This window comes from Tyto alba, unplaced genomic scaffold, assembly GCF_018691265.1.
Source record: "Tyto alba isolate M040663 unplaced genomic scaffold, T.alba_DEE_v4.0 Super-Scaffold_45, whole genome shotgun sequence".
Classification (NCBI taxonomy): domain Eukaryota; kingdom Metazoa; phylum Chordata; class Aves; order Strigiformes; family Tytonidae; genus Tyto; species Tyto alba.
In genome coordinates this window covers 29,849,571-29,868,390 of record NW_024881321.1, presented here as the reverse complement: position 1 = coordinate 29,868,390, position 18,820 = coordinate 29,849,571, and the positions used below count along the sequence as shown (strand labels likewise).

Below are 18,820 nucleotides of genomic sequence, written 5' to 3'. Positions count from 1 at the left end.
TGAATCTCTAAAACCAGCGTGTGGAGCCTCAACCAGGATTTGAGGTCAGCATGACTAGTAGGCTATCTTCAGCAGACTTTGTATAAGAAGTCTGAAATTTGCAGCAACACTGGACTATCTTCCTATCATCTTCCCTATTCTGAATTTCTGAAGACCTCATATGGCTCTGTCCATCCCAAAGGGGCTGCAAAAGCCCCAGGTGTCCTACTCACACCAGGATCAGCTTTCACCCTACTTGCAGGCTTAGTATTTGGCATACTATAACTTTGCTTTTTAGCCATTTCTTCCCACTGGTTCCGCTTAAAAGTGGAGAAAATCTATCTTTGTGAACTTCTTGCTGCAAGGGTTTTTTTCTGATTAAGTCAAAATATTAACTAGAGAAAAACAGTGAAAAGACTCAGAAGGCAACAGATGATACCTGAAATGATGGACAATGTTGTAGCTCTTGAAGTTAAGAAATGCAGGCACCAAAATGGTATGCAAGTTAGGGTATGTGTACGGGCTCCCCTCTTCTGGTGCTTTCTGTGAGCCATTACAAAACATAATTGTAGGGGAAAGGTGCAGGAGATGATATCTTCCAAAAATTGAGAGAAAATATGTTATAGAAAATAATTAAAGACTTTTAATTTACAATTGCTGCTTCAAAAGCAGCTACTGCAATCAGATGCAGTTTTGCAAATGTTACCAGCTTCAGCTGTAGGAAGCTCATCTTCCTTATTTCCTTCTAAATGAGCAACCAAACAAACTGCGGACATTCCAGATTCTTGATCTCTCCAAATCTAATTTAATTCAAATACAAACCACACAGCATCTTGTTAAAATAGACTTGTTAAGATGTGGCTCAGACTTGCTGCTTGACGCAAGTGAAGGCCTTCTGAAGACAGATAAGTTTAGTCCAAGGCACTATGAACATTCAACCAGGTCCTGATTTTCACAAACCCCAACATTTCAGCAGCATTTTCAAGAAAATCTGTAAGTAGCATTTTTATTTATATAAAATACAGCAATAAATGGTCAAATTCATCAGTACTATTTGTTTTATAGAATGATCAAAGGACAGACTCAGTGTTTCTGTGTTTTCCAGTGGTTTTTTTTTCCGTTTCAGATGACCCATTTGCAATGGGCCACTGAATACTGTACTTCAGTGCGTGTTCTTGACATATCTTTCACACAAAGTCTCCAAACACCTCAGAAATATTAATAAATTTAGCTGCAAAAGCAATAATAATTTCAGATTCGCATTCATAGAACCTAAGGCTCAAAGTCTTCCTGAATATCTGTGGCAGATCTAAAAATGAAATTCAATCTTCCAATCATTCTGAATTATGCTTTACTACTAGATCATGAAATCACACAGTCTAATTCAGGTTGGAAGGGACCTCAGGAGACCAGCTTGTTTATTCACCCCCTCAAAGCAGGGCTAACTACCACTCTACACCAGTTTGCTCACGGTGTAGCCAAGGTGCAGCCAAGGCCTGAATACCCCCACAGGGGGAGGATGCACCATTGCTCTGGACAACCTCTTCCAGTGTTTGACCACCCGCATGGGGAAGATTTGTTCCCCTCGTCTCCAGACAGCATCGCTCTTCCTGCAGCTTGTGATCATTGCCCTGTTGCTGGGGTCCTCTCAGAAGAGCCTGGCTCTGCCATCCATCCAGCTCCCCTCAGGCATCAAAGTCTCCATCAAGGCTGTCTCTTCTGCAGGACGGACAAACCCAGCTCCTCAGCCTCTCCTCCTGCACCGTGACTACCTTGGTGACCCTTCCTGGTCTCCCTCCTGTTGGTCAGTCTCTCTCTTGTCCTGGGCACCACAGTTGGGTACAGCTCTCTGCCCTGCCAAGGGAGACCCTCAAAAGCCAAGCAGAGGGGAGGGACCCCTTCCCTGGACCTGCTGGCTGCCCTGTGCCAGCACAGCCCGGGAGGGGGTTGGCCACCTTTGTTGCAAGGGTGCACTGCTGACCTGGTGCAGCTTGTTGTAAAACAGCACCCAGGACCTTTTTGGCAGAGGTGCCCCAGGGAGTCATAACCCCCAGCCTGTACTGGCGCATGGGGTTATCACAGCCTGATGCTGGGAATTTGTTTTTTGCTTTTGTTGGACTTCATTACCTTTCTGTCAGGCTGTTCCTCCAACTGTAAAGCCCCATCAGAAGAGCATCTATGCCCTCCAGCATATCAACTGCACTCCAGATTGGTTTCATCATGAACATGGGGAGAGTGCACTCCATGCCATCAACCAGGTTACTAATGAAGAAGTTGAACAACACTGGCCCCAACAGAGGCAAGTGCAAAATACCATACAGCGTGGACCACCCAATTGCTGTCAAACTGCCACCCACTTTATAGTGTGTCTATCTGGTCCATTTCTTCTCAGGCTGATGACCAGGGTCTTATGAGAGGTCATGTCAAAAGCCTTGCTAAAGTCAAGGTAGACAACATCTATTCATCTCTCATACTCAAAGACAGTAGTTTATTCAGAGAAGGCAATCAGGTTTGTTAGGCATGATTTGCTCCTGATCGGTCCATTCTGACTAGCGTTAGGTTGATGGGCCTGTAGTTCCTCACTCAACTTTTCTGATGATGGCTGTAACATTTGCCTTTCTGCAGGCATCAGGCACCAACCCCAGCCATGATCTTTCAGTGATGACAGACAGCAGCTTCATGATGACACTAGCCAGCTCCCTCAGCAGTCTTCAGAGTATCCCGTCTGGTCCCATGGAGCAGTTTATTTGAATAGGCCCTAACTCCATCCTCCCCTACTGTGGCTACTATCTCCTTCCCCCAAGTTTGGCTTCTAGGGGACAACCTAGGAGGCCTGAGAGCTGACTTTGACAGTAAAGCCTGAGGCTTCAAGGAGCAGTGGGTCCACACTTGCCCCTCTCTTCCTTCTCATTTTTGCTGCTGGCGCACTTGTGGCAGCCATTCTTGTCCTCACCAGTTTTGATTTCAGCCAAGCTTTGACCTTCCTTATTCTGTCCCTATCTGCCTGGACAACAGTTCTGTGTTGCTCCTTGGTCGCCTGTCCCCACTTCTACCTCTTGTCTGCTTCCTTTTTGCATTTAAGCTCAGTCAGGGGCTCATCTGTCATCTCAAGTTCCTATTACAGATTTTCCCTCTAATTTCTTTGAAATCTTATACTCAGTGGTATAACTCCCTTTCACTTCAACAGAGCTAGAATTTTACCACCCGTTAGAAATTACTACTATCAACTCTATCACCATGATCATAAAATTTTGGTATGCTGTCATCCTCTATTACAAATAGATGCTTCTGCTATAAATGATTTGTTTTATATAATTAAGCTTCACCTAAAAAGACTACAGTTTAATACACCATTGTATCTTGTGTCATCTTACAGCAGCAGCCTCCCAAATATGACCTAAACAATTCATGGTGACAACAGATATAATTTTAGTCTTCCACACAGAATTTTAGCAACTGGAAAATGTTTTCCAACTGTATTCAGCAGTACATATGAACATTCAGCAATGCTATTTTCACTTTTCAGAACTAAAAGAGATATTTGCAAACTCTGTAAACTTCTTTTCTTTCAAACATACTTATAAAGACCTGATGGCTAAAGAGAGCAATACCCAAGAGTCCTTCTGGAAAGCATTAACTCCCAAGAAACAAAAAAGACTAAAATTTCATCCACATTTTTGAGATGACAGGAAAATTTTCAAGTTATGAAAATATTCACAACTTCCTGAACAACACATTAATACTCAAACCCTAAACAATGTTTGCTGTAGTTTGAAGCACTGTGAAATGCACAGGAAATATAAAATGTAAAAATATAAAAATGATGCAAAAATGATGTAAAAACAATGGCAAATTTATGTTCTTGTTCAGAAATACCTTTCACTAGGAACTATTTACACTATTTTCTCAAATAGATTGATTAAGATGTGAAACATTTTTAAATGGTTATTTTCATATATTTAAAAAATGTGCTTGCAAACGAAACAGAACGCATGTTAGATCATTCTTTCTTCTTTCACAATTAAATGTCAACAAAAACTTGGCACTGGTACTTAACACATCTACATCTCTTTCCCACGCTGCTCTCCATCCCTGCTTTCTTGCAGCTCCTGCAATCTAAACTGCCCTCCAGACCTTGGTGCACTCAGGTTCTAACTTCTTCCTTCAGAAGCACCCTTAACAGCACTTCTTTCAAAAAGCTGAGTAAGTAAACCTTTCTAAAGACCCCAAGGCTCCAACCCAAACCCATGCTGTTTCTCTCACAGTCTGAAGATTGAAGATGCTCTAGTTCCAACAAAACCCCACCTGGTGATTCTGAACTAACCCTTTCTTTCCTGTTTCACATCTCACAGTCCATTTCCTCCTCTCCTATAAGAAATGTGCAGCAATAATAACAGTATCTCCTACACTTCTGTGATGAGAGCTTATGTCCAGTTCCATATTCCTTCAAAACTCCCTCCCCCCTTACTCACACGGGATGTCTTTCAGTTCTGGGTAAGCAGATTTTCCCAACGCCTTCACAAAGCGTATCACTGTTACATTACTTCATATATCTTAAGATTCATCTTTGTCTCTCTGGTTGCCACTTCCCCAAGGCAAAGGTAATGTTTTTCCACAATTCTCTTTAACACTGATTATATCACACAGATAATTTTTAATTACCTTTCTGTTCAGAGCCACGCCATCTTCACAGTCCAGCACTGCACAATCTACATTTAGTGACGGGATTTTACGTATCTTCTTTTCATCATCGGCAGGTACATACAGCACAGCTCGCCTGGGAACATACTTGTGAGATGATGCATAGTGATAACTAAGCTTAGGAACACCAGCTGGCAGAGGAGAATCCACCCTGTAAAGGATATTGTTGAAATTAGACTGTTAGCTAAAATGCTGTAAAGAATACTTGACTACATTTAAAAAGGAATCATTACCACATAGATAGTGGCTGGTTTGGGATATTTTTTTTTTCTTAGGAAGAGTCAAGGTAGGGAGATAGCAGTATTACAGTTAATTACAGTATAAAACTCCAAAACTACTATGTTCAACAGAAGTTGCAAACTTAAACACCCAGAACTGACGAACTGCCAGGGCTGAGGTTATCTGTGCAGCCCTAATTACACTGCCATTCTGTGTGCTATGGCAAGTAGTAAGTACAGAAGGGTGGTGGTTGGATTTTCCCCTGTCATAGGACTCCTCCATAGGATGGAGGCTGTGCTGGGAACGGATCAGGACTGCTTTAGGGGAGGAGGCTGCTATCTGCCACGTTTCCTCCAGGAGCTGGACGGCATGCTGTGAATGAAGCAGGGGCATTGGTTAAAACAAACATGGGTTTGCAAAGTCGATTTTTGCAACCTGAGCGTTATATCAACAAACGTATTTTCATGCAAATTTTAAATAAGCAAAATGGAAGGAGGAGGGAAATGAAGAAAACAGGAATGAAAACCCCATGTAACGTGGAACCTCACTAATGTCCTCTCAGAAGCCTTCAGACCTTCAAATCCACAGCACAGACTTCCATTGACAGAGCTCATAAACCCACCAGCAACACCAGCAGGTTGTTGGCTGCGGTGCCTTTTAAAATTTATAAATGATTTGTGCACCACACTTCAGTGCAGGTGTGAGCCTGTGGTGCTGCATGGCTTGAGTGGGTGGCATCCGTATGGCCCGTAGGCGTCAGGTTTGTGGTGGTCTCCACCCTGTGCCAGTGCTCCCAGTGAGGGACCAGCTAACCCATGCCAGGCTGGTTTACTTGGAGGCAGTGGGGCTGCTGGAGGAGGCTGCCCTCAAGTGCGGTAGGGAGCTTGCTTTGCTCCATAATTACAAGCACAGAGACATAAACTGCAGAGGGTGCCACTGTTTTTCATGGCCTTCCAAAAAAAACCCCTTGCCTGCTCCTGTTCCTCCCCATTTCACGCTGTAACCTCCAGGCGTATTCTGCTACATCAAAAATGAGGAAAAAATAATACAATTTGCCTTCATACTCAGAGCACAAGTCACTTATGCCACAAAATAATCCTACCATATAACACCATTATGCATTATCATGTGTATTATTCAGCACTTTGAATAATGCAAAGCTTTTCTAGCACCATGCTGAACATGTAATTATTGCATCATGTCAGGGACCCATGCATTTTCTTATGCCCCTCTTAATAATGCTTCCCAAGTTGCTACACTTGGATGACACATGGCTACATGTGCACGTGGGTTTTCTTCAAAGTGAACATGACTAACCCTCTCAAGCACTTGGAAATTAGTTCAGTCAGTCTAAATTAGAGCCAAAGTAATGTGTGGCTGACATACCATTATGATACTTGCCTTTCTGAGCTAACTCCATTGAAGAACCCTCTCTTCCCCTAGAGTGTGCACCTTAAAAGCTGAATATAAGTCTTGGGTTAAAAACATGAAGAAAGTTTTTGTCACATTTTATCTCGCTAAACTAAATTGAGAAGGACAACTATTCTACCACCTCCTCTGCTGCGTCTCTGCATGTCCTGAGTGGACCCACTTTATGAGCCCACAAAAACCTGCTGCCAGACTCTTCTTTGTAATATGACTGGTAGTGTTTAATTCAGCCCAAGAAACAGGGCAGCTTTGCTGTTAAACAGAAACGTCACATTATTTTATTATGAGTGCCAGTGTTACTCTTGTTAACAAATCTTCTTCATCTCTAACTGCAATAGCTTCAAGACTTAGCTGGTGGAGGTCCTGACAACACCTGGAAACATGTAGCTGAGATCCATTGAGTCTCTCCTAAGTACCTTCTTTGCCCCTCTCCCGTAGACCACTTCATGTCCCCTGCCTTGTGTTGAAGTGGGGATGGTAACACAACTTGTGGCAACTCAAGTGGCTGCTAGTTAAATCCACTTAATCCCATTTTCTTGCAGCAGTACACTTTGGGAGAGCAAGGAGGAGGTGGAAGAGTGGTTTATCTCAAATGGAAAGAGGAGGGTCTTTTTTCAGTGTGACACAGAGGTCAGTAAAGAAGTTTGCAGTCCTTCACTAAACATATATGAGGGGACAAAAGTGATTAGTTTCTATTCTCTTTCTCTGATGGTTTCAACCCTGTAGTTCCCAAAGGCACAAAGGAGTCAAAGAGCTCAGCCCATTAATGGTTAACTCCAGCCTAGAGCCAAGCAGCCCCTGAAGCACCCTTAATGACTGCCTCTCACCAACCTTCCAGCCCGCCAGAAACCTGATAGACATGGCTAACACCATAATCTCAGAGCACGCTGAGATGAGATGTATCTCCTGTCACACATGTTTCCCAGGATTTCTTCTGGGCTGTCATCAAACCAAGCACTGTTTGACCAGCTGGTTTCCCTCGCACTGCTGCAAGCCCCACGAAGGCAGATCTGCTCTGCATACCACGCACAACGGCCTGTAGTATCGTATAGGTAAAACCGTCGTTACCCGCAGACCAGAGTTAGTCGGGTGTCCCCACTGAGGTCTGTGAACTTTGGTTTAGATGGGGGTGCAGTATGGCTTTCCCAGCAGTCTGCCTGACTCCGGAGAAGTGGTGGATTTAATCCATTAAAATACTATCACCTAATAGGCTTAATGTTAGAAATACTATTGCCTGGTGACTATTGGTATCTCCTCCTCATCTTTGTAGCCACGTGGGCCCAAAACACAGGTTTCTCAGGACACGGATTGTTGAAAAATTATACTGTCAATGTGACAAATTAATAGCCTTATAAAACATCTTAGCAAGTTGAAGAAGCAACAATTTTTCCAAGAGATATGGCCAAAAAAAAATGTACAGGAGAAATTGGTGTCAGTGGAACAATGCAGCATCCTTCTCCTTTCAAGACAAAGAGCTATAGGAATGTATGTGTAAAATAAGAGTTTTCAACAAGTTTGCTTAAGTGTGACTGCAGTAAATGTTTCCATATGCTATTATTTTGACATATATTCTTAAAAAGTCTTCTGTTATCACTGTGAATTTTCCTTGCATAGTCATATTTTACATTCTACAATAAAATGAGATGTAGAGGAAGAAGTGGATTTGTTAAGAAATCCATTTGCCTATAGACCTTTTTAAAACAGTGGCAGGGCCCAGGGTGCTATGCATATAAGCAGTTAGCTCCTCCGGTAGGAAACACTGTCCTGATTATCTTGACTTCTGTTATTTTGATAGAATAAAAACATCCCCAGTAGTTACTTTTTTAGGTCAAAAACCCCCACACAGCACTGCAATCTCAATTATATTGTTAAACCCCATGCCATAAAGAGGAAGAAAATCTTACATGTGTTTCCTGACTGCAAGTATTTTAATGATTCAAACTAAGCTTGAATATGCTTTATACTAAACACATGGACATAAGCCAAGTGAAGTTGCTAAGACAATGTTTCTTCCTTTAAGCACTGTAAGTTTAAACAAGGACTAGGCTATTGGGTAATGCTCATTAAATTGTTTTACAGCAGCATATATCCATTCATAGCATCTAGCAGCATGCTGAATGCTCTTGGGTCTTGGAAATGAAACTAAATTTCTTCAGCAAACATAACACTCTACTAAAATCTTCATCAAATATGTAAAAGTAGCTGGAAAGTTAAAGTTACTTCTGATCCTCTGAGAACCGTTTTACCCAAGAGCAAATAGTTCATCCTCAGGAAGGAGAAAACAAAACCTTTTTGATTACTAAGAGACATTGCACTTCGCAATGGCAGCTATACAGTGTGACTGCAACCAGTGAAATTACCCAAATTATACACATTTCCCTGATGTAAACTGCATTTTCGCATTCCAGCATTTCTCATACTTACACATATACTTAACTGCACACACCTGTGCAGTCTCATTGGAGCCAACAACGTATCGCTCGCAAAGTAAAGCACTCCCACAGGTGATTTTCAGGATCAGCACTTTAACTTGCACCTCTGTTCCCTGTTTATTTACTAGATCAAATCATCCCTGGAAGAGATGCTACACCGTGATCTGCCTAACGCATGGAAAAATATCCATTGCTCAACAGGCCAAATCTCTCCTTCTACAATCTTTGGCACAGTGTTGGCTAAGTGTTCCCGAAGAGCATTTTTAGGCATTTGACTAAATCATTAAAAAAGCTGGACAATTTCCACAATGTGTATTTCTGACCTGTATGCACGTAACTGCATACCAACCACAATCCTGAATAACTGTGGTGCTGTGGCAGAAGGACAGAAGTGACTCAAGACCTAAGACACCACTGAAAACAACCCAGCTAACGCAGCAAAATCTCCTACAAATTATTTCTCCAATATGTGCAAAAAAACCCCCAGAGTAAATATAATGGTTTTACTACGTCAGATTTACTAGGGAGTAGCTCACAACCGCACACAAATAATCCACCAAAGACAAAGGAAACTTCTACGAAATTACAGAGCCCTGCAATTTGCATAGTAATTCTTTCTAATTAAGAAAAGAAGATATAAGTTGTTTGTTATAAACATCAGCAGGCCCTGTGCAAATACGAAGGGCTTGCAGCCGAGCTGAGTATTTGTCGAATCAAAGCGACTCGCCGGAGAGTTTTATTGGTACAGCTGCGGCGCATGCATTTTATCACACATGCTAATAATCCTGGTTATGGCACTAACATTTTAATCATTTGTTCTGTGGGCTTGTTTCTCAAACAATTAGCACTAATGAATGGCCAAAATACCTCGGATCATATATGTCTAATTGCAGTCAAGAGCGGTTATTGTCCGCATGTACATTTCAATTCACCTCTGGGGATAATGTTTGTTAATTGTATTTCTTTATATAGCAAGTGAAAAAAGGCTGTTCACTCAAAAAGGGACTAAGTGTTCTCTTCTTTCCCTTTGTTCCCACAAGAAGCTAAAGTCACTTCAAGAGGCACTTAATCCCATCATCCATGGTTACAATTGCCTTACAGCATCAATCAAAAAGAATCTGAAGTAAAATGATGCAGCTATATTGTGTAATTAAAAGCAATTCAGGTAGTTATTGCTTGGGGCATTTTCCAGGTCCAAATACTTAAAATGGCACTGCGGGGATGCTAAATACTGTAGTGTTTTAAATTTGGTCAACTACAATATCTCACAGAGAAAGGGGAGGAATATGCAAAAAAAAAAAAATCTCCTAGTGTGTATTGTAAAGCAAAAGAAAAGAGGAGGAACAGCTAACGTTTGAAGTGACAAAATCTACAAGTCTCCATATAAAAGGGAAATAAAAATATCAAGAAGAGAGAAAAGGGGAGGAAAAAGAAAGGGACGGCAGTTTTCAAGGAAAAGAAATTCCCTGCAATTGTTAAAAAGTTAACATGTGAAAAAATGCTAACGTTTCCTTGAATGAAAAACAAAAGCTCATGTCACAAGCTTTACCATTAGAATACAGGTCCCCGAAATCTTAGGGCTTTCCTTGTGGAAATAAATCTGAGGTAAACTGAGCAGTTCTTCTCTGGGGAAAAAAAAAAAAAAAAAAAAAAAAGAAACAGAAAAAGAAAAACAGATTAAAAGAGCTATGATATTTACTTCTGAATAAAGCCAGAACTTCCCGAAGGTACTTTACCTAACAACTGCCACTAACCCTGATCCAATTATGCTAAAATTAAAACTAGGGGTTATCAACATATCAAACACTCTGCTTTACATTTTGATTTCTTCCTTTGTTCCAGACTCTCTACGGTCATTTCCCTGACCCTCCAAAAACTAATTAAGAAACCCCTCAAACCTAACCCCTTGCCAGGGTAGGCAGAAGCCACCAGCTCTGTGTTTTGAGATCTCTTGACAAGCAGCTTTCCTTCCCAGTCAAAGTGCCCTGGAAGAGGCTTTGTCTGATTTTAAACTCCCCCACTAAGGCTGATACAATCTGATGTAATGATGTAATTGTGGAGATTAATTCCCCTGAAGCTGATGGGAGATATACAGGTATAAAATTGTCCCCTATTCCTCAAGTTTGAAGAAGGTGAAAGAATAAACCCTAACACCTTCACAGCATCCTTAGGGAGACAAGTGGTCTGCATCCAGCCACAGGGACTGAGCGCAGTGGGCTGAAGCAGTGCTCACAAAAACCTCAGTGAATTAAGAAATTTAACCCCCATAACAACCAGCTTTGGATATCAAAAGGGACAGATTGGAGGGGGTCGCTCCCAAGAGCGGTTGCCTGCTGGAGAAACTGTAGTGGAGAGAAGTGAAAAGGGGGGCTTCCAAGTGACCTTTTGCAAGTGCTTGCTCCAACTGATCAGGACACATTGCATTATAGCCAAAAAACAGAAGGGTGAACCAAATTGGAAAGGAGAGCCCTGCTGATAAAAAAAATCATGATGCAGAGACGTGTGAGTGGAAGAAAGCAGTTTAGGGTTTCAATGGAAACTGAGTACAAAATCCAAAGTTGCTGGCATGTTGTTTTAGGAAAAATATGTATCTTTGGCTGCTATTTATAAATTTTTCCTATCTCCAGTAAATAGATGTAAGACATGTAACTGGACACCAGAGAAAAGATTGAATGCAAATCAGGAACTTACTGACAAAGGCATAAAATCACGGACCCCAAAGCCATAAAATGATAAAAGGCTATCACAGGTTAAATAGTTAACCAAACTTTCTCCTCCCATCAGCACTAAATGTATATAAAAAAAGACCTATTATTTACCCCACCATTTTCTTTCAACTACATTTGATCCTGTTGTTTTGGTTTACTCTGAGCTCCACCATGCCTTGAATTGCTTTGACCGAAGATCAGGGTTTTTTTCTTCTCAGTTCAAAATGGCCAAATTAGACAGAGAGGATAAAAATAAAAGGACCGCTGGCTTCTCATATTACTAATGTCTCCTGTTTTCACAGCAGCAAAAATAGTCTGTTTGTGAGGAAGAGGAGAGTGCTATGGTTCTTTGACTTAATAAGGGAATTTTTGAAGAGATTTAAATAATGGCTCAGGGTGACAAGGGCTGCTGCTCCCTACTAATGGCAACAGGCTGCTTCACTCGGGCAGCCTGTCTGTGTGTGTTTGCTATCATCCAAGGTTAATTGGTGTCCTGTCTTGGGGAGCTTTAACATACGTGACATACAGTCAAGGGTTTGCTCCCTTCCTTACGGTGTGGATAACTCTCAATAACTTGTCATGCCCATAAAGTATTCCTGAGCTGAGCTGTGCCTCGCTTTGCTTTTACCATTAGCAAAGTTTCTGGCTCCTTGGGATGCTTTCTGCTGCCTAATCAAACCCACACCACTGCGGAGCAATGGAAAAGCACTCTGTTTGTCTGTGACACATTCACCTCGCCGCATTAACCAAGGGAAGGTGTAGTTAAGATAACGATTCATTTCCCTGTTTTCCTAAATATAAAGATACACAAATAACCATAAACACTAAATATAAACAGCTCTGAAGTTTTAATTTCTATTTGTAAATTTTAAGCGCTTTCATGTATTTAACAAATGTTGTTTCTATGTTGCATTTTTTAAACCTACAACACTGTAAAGAGATTTTGTAAAATTTTGTTTAGCTTTACATTTTCCCAATAGAAGCTCTTGCATTACATATTTTTTTACACAATTGCAACTAGCAGCTGAGACAGAAAATTACAACAGATTTTAAATATCAAAACCATCCCACAAAAAAGATAAAGATTCAATACCCTATTGAGAGGTTTAGAAAGGACTACACATAAAAATAACCTTTTTTAAGATGTGCATTGAGAAGTAAGAAGAAATTACTTTGGATGTAGGACATTGATGTATGATTTGTTTTGGTTTATCACTGTTGGGTACAAACCAATATGCACCAAGGGTGCTCAGGGCTCTGCAACACAAAGGAAAAAGCATGGCTTCTGGGGCTAAGCACCTCCCAGTTCAGGAGGAGGATCAGGCACATATCACCAACAAGCTGTCCTGGAGCATCCCATGCCAAACTCTGTCTTAGGAGGTGAATATATCAAACCCAAAAATCTGTGATGGTTGCACTTTTCTAGAGTTAGACCCATGGTGGCCTCTGCAGAAAAGCTGAACTCTGAGGAGACTCTTTATGTCACTGCAAAACCACTCTTGACTCTTCCAGTTCTCCCCTCTGGCTCACCATGAGGCGCTTCCCTTCCTACTAATTCTGCCTCAAAGTTTTCACACACGCTGACTCTGCACCCATCCGTGTCCCTGTGCTCACATACACAAAAACTGGTAACAATGTTTGGACAGAATTTCTTTTCTCAATGAACATGCTTTTCCTGGCTTTTCTTCTCTGCTTCCCTCTCTTCCCTCCGCGCCGGTGCCTGCACCAGGATGTAGGGAGCATCCCCACCACTGAGCTCGTGCAGCTCCTGCCATCGGTCCAGCTGTGTATGCGTTGGCTAAATGCTGCAAGGTCAAGATTGAGACCAGGATATGAAAATTCAGCGCTAATTACTGTGATTACAGTCTAAGTCCCAAACAGCCAAAGCCTCCCGAGCAGTGTAGCAGCGGGCTGCTAACGAGTTATATGTAAAATAAGAAACAGGCACTTGATAAAGTCAGAATCAATAAAGTGCCATTCCTGCCTGTTAAATGACCTTGCTGTAACACAGAGCCACTATATTCACCAGCGCCTGCGCAGGTTAGATATCCATATCTGCACAGCGTGAGAGAAAAGGGAAACAGTACAGTCCTTAAAATCAGTTCTGATTTACATCTGAGTTAAAATAAAATTACACTAAAGATGTGCCTGAGAATATTTAGCAGAAGGAAATGAATTGAGAGTGAATACACTTGTGCTATAGAAGTCATAAGAAAGAAGAAATCTGTCATCCTCTTTGGGTCTTTCAGAATTTCTGATTTTTTATGGCAAATCGGCTTCTTTGTAATTTTGGTTGTGGTGGGGATATTTTACAAACTGAGGGTCTCTTCATACTTCTGAAAATTTTTCACTAAATAGGCCATATTTTATCTTCATTTTCAATTTATGGCAGTCAACACCTAGACAAAGCAAAACCAGCTTGATGATTCCTGTACTTACAGATGCATGTAAATTGTGCTACTAAATAAAGCACAGGTATTTTTACTACTCAGGAAAAACAAAACAATATTGCAGTCTTCTCTGCACTTTGAGATCGCTCCTGTAAACCCTCTTGAGCATGTGCTTAGCCCAGAGAAATCACTTAAAATTTACCATGCGCTTAAGTGCCTGCAGGACTGGAGTTTAATTCTGTATTATGAAACTGTTCCATTTCCATGTGTTCTTAGGCTATATGTGGGCCAACCTGCTATTTTCAGGTTTTGGCACAGACTTGTGCAAGACTGAGACTTAGATGCATGCAGATGCAATCTAGCTGGTGAATATCTTTTAAATAATATAAAGATGATTAATCTCAGTTAAGGCAAAAAACCTCTGCATGATATTCGTAGAATAAGATTAAAAGCGAAAATCTGAGTTTTGTTTAGCCAAGCATTATTTTGTAGAAGAACTATTACGTAGAACTATTTTGTATTAAATGGAACTTTTCAGAATGGCTTCTGTGCCATATAACTGAGCAGTGAACAATTTAGCAAGCAATTAGTAAATATGAAACCGCTGAAGAACAAAACTATAAAACTAAAATGCACTGCAATTACATCAAAAAAATAAACTGTAATTACATCAAAGCTGATGCAATATGACAGAAAAAAGAACAAATGAACAATGCTGTTAGTTCAACAGCAAGTGCAGCTACACTAATTGAAAACCAACTGCTCTCTACTTTTGAATACAAGCCTGGTAGAAATTTTAAAATATTTCCTAAATGGACAATAAAGAAGAACACTTGCAAATCCCACAGTCCTCCAGGCAACATTTAACTTCAGAAATGTCTACAGGCAGAAATACTACCCTGCAGTATGGCTCAGGATGGTACAAACAAGCATCTGTGTTTATTTTTTAACTAGTCAGATTTATAAGAGCAATGAAATCCCTACATAAGCATTTTATATTGACCTGATATGGACTTACTGTTTTAACCAGCTTTTTAACTAACTCCACAAGTTAATAAAGGCAACTACATGAATCCTTACTGCCCATACATTAAGATAAGAAAAACATTCATTAAGCAATATCCAGACTGTTTTAATTACAGGAATATCACTCTTATTTGTAGTATAATGTTCGTTAAGTACAGTATAACATTTTCTTAAAATGCCCCAGAGGCAGTTAAACTCTTGATTAGCTATAAAAAAAAAAAAAAAAAATCTCCCTTAACTTCAATCACAGGAGTTAAATGCAATGAAATTCCAGTACTTTTAATCATACAAAAATGTCATATGTAAATCTTATTAACCATGAAAACATTATATAAGATCAAATGAATTTTCTATGCTGTTATCACTACTCAATGTTAGCAAAATGTAGGAATCTTGCTATGACAGTTGTGGTAGTAACAATAATAAGCCTAGCCCTATTTCCTTTGAGAATGAAATCAGCTGAAAACCAGATCTTATTTTATTAATTTCTAAAGATAGAAGGGAATGCTGCCAAAATTCTGACTTCTATATTTTTATGCCTTTAACTATGTCCCTGTCCAGTTATCCAAAGTTAAAACATACACAATTAGCAGCAGTGGTGGGATTAAACAACTTTATGGAGACTGCAGAACTTTCTTAATCTCCAGTAAATACACAGCTGGCAAAGTTTTATTATACAATAATAAAATATCCTATTTCTTCTGTCTTTTTCAGTATGTTACAAGAATTAATATTATTACTGCTTTTGTACAGATGACAATGAAACACCTATATTTTCTTCAGTATTTATCCTGCATCTGCCCATTATTCCATACATCTCTCAAAAAAAATTTTAATTTTTTGTTTGCTAACAACACCAAGAATAAAAAAAATATAACAATGTGATGCATTAAAAATGGTAACATTTTTAAAGTGCACAATGAAATATTTTCTGGTTCCTGTGTCCCTGACTTTGTATTTTCAAGCTTTTCCTTGCAACAGCCAAAGCCAGAAATTTTCTTTAAAAGTTAAAAAAAAAAAAAAAAAAAAGGTGAGATTTTAGGAAGCTGGGCTTAAAGGAAATACCAAATATTGTCAAACTAATGATTAAAAGCTAAAAGATGACAGTTGTCAATTCATTTTGACCTTCCACATAGGTAGCTGAACGATAATTTTATTACATGGAAACAGGCATGCCAATCCCTAACTCAGCATTGCCCCTCCAAAATTGTCTCCTTGGTAAGGACAGTAAACTAAAAATGGTAAATTTAGCACCCACCAGCCTCTTCAGGTTCAGTATCCCTCTAGCCACCGAGTTCCCTTTAGCGAGTGAGAAGTCTTTGCACGGCACTAGCCTGACAGGGACAAACCCCTCGCCCTACTGAGCTGGTGGATAAGGTTCCACCACACCCATGGGTGCATATTTGGGGTGTGTGGTCAAAGCCTTGGGTGCACCCTCCAAGGAGGGGTTCAGCCATAACCCTCCCCCTTGACTTGGGCAGCTCACTAAGCGCCCTGAGGAGGCGAGCATGCTTGGAGGAGATGAACCTCCCCTGGGGGTGTCCATGGCAGGGAACTAATTTGGAGGGACACACCAGTCATATCGTCACAGTCCATCTTGCCAAAGATGAACTTTGATGTGCGGGCAAGCTCAAAGACCATAAAGGTGCCTGACCTACCAGGGCAGATAATACGAATGCATGATGAGGGAAAATGTTGGCCAAGGAACACATTTGAATACTAAATGCCAAAGCCTGCAATAGAAAAACCCATTTCTAAGCTATTATTATAATTTAAATATCCAAACATTTTCACAGAAGTCTTCAGATCAGCTTTGTCACATCCCAGGAGACTTAGAAACCGGTCATAAAACCATGGCTTCAAGGTCCCCACTGCAGATTCCACACCCAGTAAGTCCCATCTCATTTAATGGTCAGTCAGTCAACCACCAGTGTGGGCACTTTAAAAAATCATCATTAACAGTGGAAGAGAGATGGAGTAAAAATCAACTCCTCTGCAAAACAATATGACTTTATTTTTTCCAAAATGTTGGATTATCAGCTAGCAGCCCCTTTCGGGGCCCTGAGAGCACCTGACGGGCCTTGCTCTGTGCAAGTGTGAGCGCAAGAGCTCTCATTACACGCTCTGTGGGAATTTCTTATCTGTATTTCCCAGGTGAGATTACTTGTGTGGTTGTGGCTGTTATAGCATATATTTACTGTGGCTGGTAAACACATGAAAAAGGCAACTGAAACTTAGGTAAAGCTCAAGAGTCAAACCTGATTCCTCCCCAGCAACCTTGTTTCACAGGATGCCCCCTTTCCCTCAAACACCTCAGTTGTGTTAAATGCGGATTTCCTACTTCACTGCATCACAACACACACCATCATCTTTGGCCCCCCTACCTTAAAACCAAATTTTAGAAAACAGCCCTGTCTCTGATGTCTGTCTAATAGGGAGGGAAGAGTTGGACATGGCTGAGAGGGAAGGGTGGAGGGAAAGTCAGGAGAAAGGGTCACCGAGCACACAGCTTGCTCGGGCGTGCCACAAAGAAGAAATTCTTCCAGACTATCTCAGTTTAAGAGTGAGGATTTTTGTTCTCTACGTTCTTCACACAGGATGTTTGATATTTATTTAAAAATAAGTGAAGGAGAAAAATACACTGCCTCCCTTGCAACCTGCACAAATAAAGAAAACAGCTTTTAGTTCATAATGTTCATATATAATAGATAAGCAAAAATCCTGGATTACATGAAAATAAAATCTATAAGGAGAAATAGGATAAGGTTTACTTCCCTATAACAGTTTTTATGACATTTAAATGAGCAGGTACATTTCTCTAAGTGTTATAGCACTCCACATTTGTATAAAAACTGATTAACATACAGACTCTTTGAACTCATTGATACATAAGCTTGTGGGAGAAAATTCCCTCTGAAAATATGTAATGGCATCACCTGGTTTTCCTTTAAAGTCTTCTTTAACAACCTGTGTCATGAACACAGGTTCAGATTTAAGGAAATGAGATAATTAGATGACATATGTCTTTTATCCTGTACTGGATAAAGAGAAAAAATATTCTGTTACTGTATTTGCCTACTTTTTTTTTTGTTCAGGTATCATTTTAGATATACTTTAGTACAAAGGTGAAATTGTACCATTGAGAGATGTTTTAATTCTGCAGAGCATGTCAGTAATCTGTACTAATATTAAGAAACTAAGTACCTCTCTCAGAGTTGATATTATACGTATGGAATTTGGACGGTTTGAAGCATCAGTTTTAGTCTCACATCATCCCTTCTTTGTCATCATCTGTTTCATTGCTGATAGGAAGAATGTCATGGGTGTTTCAATTTTAATCTTCCTGAATAAGTTTAGTTGAGGTAGTGTCCCAGTAATGGCAAGATTTGTTGTCAGAAACTAGCATCAGATGCACTTGGAAAAAATTGTGGCATATCCACTCTCTCCTTCAGAATACATTCAGCAGGCAAAGCCTTTCCTCCTTTCTTGGGTCACTTGAGTTTAAAGCAGCAAATGCAAAATAATAACTTCGCTAGCTCTGGGTGCAAGCAAGAACAAAATGGGAGACACTGGACAGAGTACAATATCCCTACTCTTAAAGGGAAAGTTTTCCTTTCACTTGCAACCACGATAGTCGGGGGGGAACATTTATTTATATGTGTGAATGCTTATGTTTACATATTTATGTGCCTGTATGTATAGCTCTACATATCCTATTTATTTATTTACACACATGTAAACATGCATATATAAATGTGCATACATGCACACATGTAAGTGTATAAAAAGACCCGATGTGGGTGTACAACAGTATCATCTAATGATGGAAAGTGGCAGAAAGAATTATCTTCCATAAATCCAAGAAATAATAAAACTGTTTCCTCCACAACTTCTAGTCTCAAATGTTCCTTATACTTTGATAGAATAAACTGCCTTT

General features: G+C 40.3%; 1 protein-coding gene across 4 annotated transcripts in view; it reads right to left on the bottom strand.

The window, feature by feature from the left end:
* The window catches only part of CLYBL (citramalyl-CoA lyase), a 177,503-nt gene that overhangs the window by 81,247 nt on the left and 77,436 nt on the right, over window positions 1-18,820 (bottom strand). For all 4 annotated transcript variants that reach the window (XM_042805940.1, XM_042805941.1, XM_042805942.1 and 1 more), the window contains exon 2: window positions 4,642-4,831. In XM_042805940.1, coding sequence (XP_042661874.1) covers window positions 4,642-4,831 — 190 coding nt within the window. The remainder of the gene's footprint in view (window positions 1-4,641; window positions 4,832-18,820) is intronic.